General features: G+C 38.3%; 1 protein-coding gene across 1 annotated transcript; it reads left to right on the top strand.

Moving 5' to 3' along the window:
* Positions 1–4,104: 4,104 nt before the first annotated feature.
* Positions 4,105–5,571, top strand: LOC141822088 (zinc-finger homeodomain protein 2-like). The gene is made up of 2 exons (XM_074709515.1): positions 4,105–4,486; positions 4,579–5,571. The coding sequence occupies exon 2, from the start codon at positions 4,593–4,595 to the stop codon at positions 5,439–5,441; it is 849 nt and encodes a 282-aa protein (XP_074565616.1). The 5' UTR covers positions 4,105–4,486; positions 4,579–4,592; the 3' UTR covers positions 5,442–5,571.
* The last annotated feature ends 2,053 nt before the right edge of the window (positions 5,572–7,624 follow it).

Here is a 7,624-nt window from a genome sequence, read left to right on the forward strand (position 1 = left end):
GACAAACCACAAATGTATTGATAAGTATACATTTGACTCATAAACCGTGATTAATAATTTTAAAGATAAAAATAATTTATTTTATCATATCATTTCCACATTGTTTGTTGCTTCTAAATTTAAAATTACAAAATTGAAATTTTTAAATGAGTAGTCTATTTTGAAAACTTTGTTTCTATTGGCAAAATATGATGATTTTCCTTAAAGAAATTCTTTCTACGGTTAAATTTCTATGATACATATGTATTGTCAATTTTTTTTTAAAAAAAATGTATAATGTTTGAAACGTTTTTTAAAATTTGGTTTGTTGTCACTTTCATGCACCAACCTATCGAAACACTAATCGGTTGACTAAAACCACAAAACTCAATAGAGAATGACGCAAGCATACTAGTGATAGTTTAACAACCATTCGCACAAAATTTTTCCATCAAAGGGTCTTCAATGATGTTTGTTAGGCACTTAATAACAGTTTTATCAACATAGAAACAGAGAATTAGGAAATCTTGTGGAGATAATTATAGGTAATGAAGTTAGAGTTAAAAAACAATATGTATTTCGCCTAATTCTTGATATATTTTCCCATTCCAAATTAATCCATGTCTAAGAATGAGATATAAATGCAATAAGATGGAAGAATAAACTCATTCACGGGTGATTAAGTAAGAAATAAAAAAAAATCTAAGAGAGACGACCAATAAATAAGATTAAATTTCAAAATATTCATCACATAAGCTGTGTATCAGCTTATCATCAACTGGTGATTTTAAAGTGGCTATTAGACTGAAAATTACTTATTACTTATTAGTAGTGTATCAGCTTATAAGCAAATCCACCAATGAATGCCTTGCTGAGATAATTGTGAGAGAAAATGAGTGCTGAGAAATCTATTGGAGTTTTTTGTTTTGTTTTTGTGGTTATGAAGGAAGATGTTATCGCTTACCATGTTTGTTGGGATATGTGGAGAGTCATGGAGGGGTGCTGAAAGAGGGATAAGGAGGGAGTAGCGAGTACTGTTCCTTTCTGATCTCTGCCAGATGATAAGTATTTGGCTAAGAAATCAACAGCCTATTGCCTGTGTTGTGTGACATCAATGTCTATTAAATTTAAAACTGCCTCAACCTCCACTTTTCCTCCTCCAGCGTGAACACAAATTAATTCTTCACCACATGCCTCTCTATCCTAATCTCTCTCTCTCTCTCCACACACACAAAGCCACATCCTCTTTATCAGTGACTTTAATGTGTAAATTAAACTCAGAAAAGAGCTTGTGAGTTTCATTGAATGGACACTGCTATTTTGCTCCAACCAGCTGTTGCATCTTCTTATGTGATTGGTGATTTAATGCTGCTGGTACTTTTGCATCTCTATTAGTAATTTTGCACTCGGAAGGAAAACAAAAAGAGAGGGTAAGTTGGTGGGAAAACTAAAGATTAGCAGAAGAGATGGAATTGGAGAGGAAAAAGGATATCTGAAGCTAAAAATTATAAGGACGTCTTAAATTATTCAAATAATTAAAAGATGTTTCTTTTAAAAAAAAAATCAAAAAGGATATCTCATATCCAAAATACTTTTTATTCTAACATTATTGTAGTTGGTTGTAGTTGCTACAATATATAACTTGTTAAAAAAATTAACTATTTTATTTTAATCAAAATAACTATGCATAAAATATTATTATAAGAAAATATTTTTATTAACTTAATCAAAATTATTTAAACTTTATCAAAATTATTTTAAATTAATTGAATCATATTAAAATAGTTATAACAACTATTTAATTAACTACTACACAATTATAATTAAATTTTAATTCTAAAATCTTAATAAACTTTAAATATTAGTATATTAAATACTCTTTATCAACTTGTCAAAATTATTTAAATTTTATTAAAAATATTTTAAATTGTTTAAAATTATTTTAAAATAATTATAATAGTTACTTGAATAGTTTGTCACAATGGTAGAAGTTACTATAAGTAACTATTATAATACTATAATATTATAATAGTATTGTTGAAAGTAATGGTATTTTGAGTAAAATATTTGATAGGGCATTTTTTTTTTTAAACAGAAGAGCTCGTTTGATGATTTATATATTTGTCAAAGAAAAAAAAAAACTATAGATTAGTAGAAGAATCAAGAAAGAGGAAGTGGACGAAGGGGTTGAGATGAAGAATAAAGTGATATGGATGTAAAGATGAAGAAATGACCAAAAAAAAATGCACATATCTCAGGGATTGGCAGTAGTCAAATTGGTGAAAAAAAATTCCCGCTTGAAAAGTTCGCATGTTCTCTCTTCTTTCAGACATTGTTCGATGTTGTCATCTTGTAATAAAGAAAAGTGCATTGTGATGCAGATCTTTATTTTTCATCCCTTTGAAGATTTTTGGTCATAGAAAGCAGAAGAATAATGAATCTGAGGGACCATGTATCATGGACCATTTATTTATTTAATTTTCTCTTTGTAAGTAAAAAAGAATAATGCTTAACGGATGGATTACTCTTTAGAAATCATGGTTTAAATATGAATCTAAACTCTGCAGCAAATTCAGTAATCAACAAAAAGAGTCAAAACAATCTTAAGGTGATTGAACAAGTCTTGCTTGTATTATTTCGGAGCTCTGTTAAGGAATGTGACCAAACAAGCATTGGAAATTGAAAGTTCATTGTTATATATATTCTTCACTTGTGCAGAAAAAGTCAACGAACAAAAATGATTAAACAAGTTCATTTTGAACGCCTTATGCATAAGCAATGGATTAAGGTGTGCCCAAATGGAGATGTGGGATTTGTAGTTGATGAGCCCTCCCCTTCTCTCGCGGATTCGAACCGATAGAGCTTCCTTTCATTTGAACGGTTCATGTGCTTGCCAACATGTGTTAGTAGGCATCAATATAACCTCTCCGACGTTCAAGTCAGTGTTGAATTGAGAAAAAGAAAAATGGAAAAGCACGAATAAGAACTTATGTACTTATGGAGAAAAACTTACTTTCAACCACCTTTACTTATCGTTTTGCACTGTCGAATTTTGATGTCTATGTTAACCACCACATTTGCCTGCGATCCGCTAAGGATGTAGGGCCATATGGGATAGTGGCGGGTGTTAGGGGTATGACACCGGCATTGTACATATGATACCATTTGGATAGTTGTTGCGAGTCACCTTTATAATTGTCGGTCTTGTTAGTGATAGTTATTGACAATTTTATACGTTAGAGTTGTAACTATTAGGAATGGTCGAACTTTTAGATCGAAGGAGTTTGATTCAATAGAGATATTTTCAATCGGGATGTTTATGTGACTCGAACGCACCGTTTTGAGAATGTTCCCGATAGGAAATGTTCCTATAGTATATTCTATTTTGAAATATTTTCAATCAAAAATATTTTCAAAGTAAACTCACAATTAGAGTCCCATATAATCTATTTTAAAAATATTTTAAAAATAAATACACGGTTGGGAAGTCCTGTGATACATCGATGCACTATCTTCTAAAGGGTATTCCTGATCAGGATATAACAGGCCTTATATCGGGCGGCGTGCACTTCCTATGTGATTCATGTCCCGGATAACACATTTCTTGTGCGGTTGTCTCGGATGATATATTTTCTACGTGGTTAGCGTCCCGAACGGATATACCGAGATATTTAAATAGTAAATGCATGCTTCTGTCATTTTATTTACTACTGAGGAAATTTTGGCAGCAAGCTTTCTTCAAGTTCCTCAAATTCATGCTGTGGGGACTGTTCTGTTCCTGTTCCTTCTCTCTCACTGTGTGCCTGTCTTCTGACACTACAGTCTCTCTCTCTCTCTCTCTCTCTCTCTCTCTCTCTAAGCTTTGCTTCATTCCTGATAGTGCAAGCAAAGCAAACACCCCACGCTTTTTATTTTGTTTGGTGATAATTCCCTGAACTTTCTTGTTTTCCTGTCCTGTAAAATTTTTGGCTCCTCTCTTTCCATCTTGTTCCAACCTTTGTGCTCCCTCACATGGTCCCTTATTTAGTGCCTCGAGACCTCAACCCCTCAACTCACTTCTCGCTTCATTCCTCTCCAATTCTTCTCCTTGTCCTTCTTGTTCTTGCTCTCAAGCATTGTCTGCATCACTGCACGGGTCCAGGCATCATGGAGAAACTACTGTCCACTCTACCTGTTTGTTTGGGGTGTTGCTTGGCGATGAGGTGGAGCACTTGAATGCTAGGGGGAGATCTCTAGGTTGAGGAAGACTTCTTTTTTCACCAAATCGAAACCGATTTCTTCATTCTTTCTCTTGCAGTTTTTGCAACAAACTCACACCTTCTCTTCCTAATTGAACTGCTAATCTTTTCCTCGTTGACAAGGAGTCAATTAACTCTTTCATGTCTCTCTTCTTGAGTCTTCATGTTAGAAGCAGGTGGAGAGGGAAACAAAATAAATAAAGGAAATATCTGGATAAAGATCTTTCACTGAGACACCCAAGAAATTTGAAGCCCAAAGGCCTTGAGAGGTTGGTTTAACATTAAATTCTACTTTTTCATCTCTTTCTTGTAATTTATCTGTCCCGACCTCAATTTTTTTTTCTTCTTCGATTGAGTTCAGAAACAGCACAAGGGATGATGGATCTTTCCGGGCATGAAGGTGAGATGTCAATCCCAATAGCTAGTGCCTATATTGGTGGTGGTACTCATGGCCACATCAACAGCAGCATCCATAGCAGCTCTTCCCTCCACCACCACCACCTCGACCGCCACCAGCCCTCCAATGGCCCTCCTCCTCCCTCTCTAGTCCTACCCATTGCCAGCGCCGTCTCAGAGGACCACCTCCACTGCAGCGCCCAGAAAGGCGCGATCAAGTACAGGGAGTGCCTCAAGAACCATGCGGCCTCCATCGGCGGCAATGCCACCGATGGCTGCGGCGAGTTCATGCCCAGCGGCGAGGAGGGCTCCCTCGAGGCGCTCAAGTGCTCTGCCTGCGGCTGCCACAGGAACTTCCACAGGAAGGAGACCGAAGGAGAAGAGCAGCCTTCTCCATCGGAGTACCTCCACCCGCTCAGCCTCAGGGGGAGGAAGGTGGTGGGCTACAAAGGGACCCATCTCCTTCTCCCTGGCCCTGACCACTACCACCAGTTTCTCCCACGAGTCAGCCCGCACAGCATGATCATGCCTCTGCAGCAGCAGCAGCAGACGTCGGAGTCGGAGGAGGTGGAAGTGATAAGGCCAGCTTTGGTGGTGAAGAAGAGGGTCAGGACCAAGTTCACGGCGGAGCAAAAGGAGAAGATGCTGCGGTTCGCGGAGAATGCCGGGTGGAGGCTGCAGAAGCAGGAGGAGAGCGTGGTGCAGCAGTTCTGCCAGGAGATCGGGGTGAAGAGGAGAGTGCTCAAGGTGTGGATGCACAACAATAAGCAAAACTTGGCAAAGGAGCATGCTCCTCCACACCTTTCCAGTTTGAATGACCACCATTAATTGCACTCACCAGTTCCTCCTCCTCCATCTTCCTTGCCAGTACTCTCATTGACTAGCTTAATTATTATTTTCATTCTTCTCATGGTAGATGTTGAGCTTGGTAGAGAATGTCAAAAACTATTTTACTATGTCACTGTGATGATTCCGTTGTTGTTCCTAAACTTCAAACTTTGCATGGTATTGGGCAGAACTTTGTTAGAGAACTTACGCCACTGTCATCTATGATTTTGGCAGTTATTTAATTTTATGACCCTCCTGTTAACTTGTGGTGTGAAGTGATGGATGAAAGAAGATGGGGCATGAGCTACTCGTTTAATCACTAAAGCTGTCAATTGTTTTCAAGCTTCTGCCACCATGGTGCTGCGTTGGTTGAGAGCGCTTGGTCAGTGGGCTCAGCAAAAATTTGTGCGTCCAGTTTGTGAAAAAGAAAACCATACACTTCTGGGTCTTCTGCTGTAAGAGGTTGGAATTAATTAGTCTGCTGCTCGGTTGTACGACTTGAGTCGCTCTTGTACCTTGATCCACCGCGATAACAACTTTAGTTTAGTCAGCAGTTTATGCCTATATAATTTCATTTCCGATTGACATATCATGGTCTCATTTCAAGTCGGCATATCATATGAATTCCAAGATTTCAGGTTAAAGGATAAAATTATTGAGGAGTACATAAAAGTTGAGAAGGCTCAAAGGATGAAATTAGTGAAAAGAAGCCAATATCTCAATCTGTCGAAGGAGACAGAACTAGAATATAGACCGCGAGAGAAGGTCAAGCACCTAGGGCACTTCACCACTATACACCTTTGAAAGTATTTAAAGAAAGAGTGCTACATATGTGCGAAGATAATTGGGCACGGCAACAACTCCAAAGGTTTAGGAAAAGACCTGAGCAGTACCAATTTGACCACTTCTATTCATTCTATCGTGACTATGGTCACATCTATTGGTGCAAAGAGCATCATAATTAAATCTAAATTTTAATATTATAAAAAATTTAAAAATTAATATCTTATGACATTACAAAAATATAGAGTATTCACAATGAAACTTTACGATGAAAATTTTTCATTGCAACTTGACGATGAAATAAGCGATGAAATTTTATTTCGTCACTAATTTGTGATGAATTTCACGATGAAAATAATTTAGTTGCGAAAGTAACGATGTCATAATTTTTATCATCAAAATCATTGCAAATTAATATTTGTCACAAAAATCATCGTAATTTGACGACGAATCATGGATTCGTCGCTAATTTATGACGAATGTCAAATTCATTGCCAACCTTTAGCGATGAATAACGGATTTGTCATCAAATTAGCGATGAATTTGGTGATGAATACGAATTCGTCATAAAAAATCCTAACTTAATCCACCCCAATTGCGACTTTTCTTTGCCTGATTTTTCTTTCCCCTAAACCTCCGGTGATTGCACCTTTCTCCTCTCCGATTTCCCACATCCTACAATCGCGATCCAACCTCTGGCGACAGCGACAGGGATGACGATGAGCAGGTGACGGTGTGATCGGTAAACTCTCCTCCTTTCCATCTCTTTCACTGTCGGCACCCGATTTGGTCGGTCGAGCATTGCTTAGGCCACTGGTCGGCTGTCGCCGATCGCTGCTTAGGTCGTTGGCCGACCATCGCTTAGGCCGTTGGTCGGCCATCGCTTAGGCCACTGCCCAACGCCTAATTTGACTAGTCATCGCTCTATTTTGCTGTCGACGTCCAATTTGGCTAGTCGGCTGCCGTTTAGGTCACTGTTGGCGCCTGATTTGGCTGGTTGACATCCGATTTGGTTGGCCGGCCGCCACTAAGACTGTAGGTCGGTTGTCGAGCATCACTTAGGCTGCGGGCTAACCACCGCTTAGGCCGTTGAGAGACAGCCGGGCGCTGCTTAGGCCTCAGGTCGACCGTCGCTTAGGGCGTTGGTCGACCGTCGCTTAGGGCGTTGGTCGACCGCCGCTTCAACTGCAAAACTCTAATTTCCTTGTGATAAGTAATTTTTGATTAATTAGTTTCCTGTGTAGCATGAGTATGTGTGTTTTGTAAGTTATGATCTACTATGTTACACTTATTTTGAGCATGTTCGTTTTTATTAGTGTTCCATATTTCATTTATTAAACCATGGTGTTCCATGTTAAGCTTACCCTGAACTTATTCCTCTTGATTGGAGTTTCATTCTA

This window comes from Curcuma longa, chromosome 2 (assembly GCF_044706935.1).
Source record: "Curcuma longa cultivar G26 ecotype Majalengka, Jawa Barat chromosome 2, ITB_CL_G26_1.1, whole genome shotgun sequence".
Lineage (NCBI taxonomy): Eukaryota > Viridiplantae > Streptophyta > Magnoliopsida > Zingiberales > Zingiberaceae > Curcuma > Curcuma longa.

Bases quoted from the DNA above. Each gene is read 5' to 3' on its own strand.
- LOC141822088 (XM_074709515.1), top strand. From the start codon at position 4,593: ATGATGGATCTTTCCGGGCATGAAGGTGAGATGTCAATCCCAATAGCT.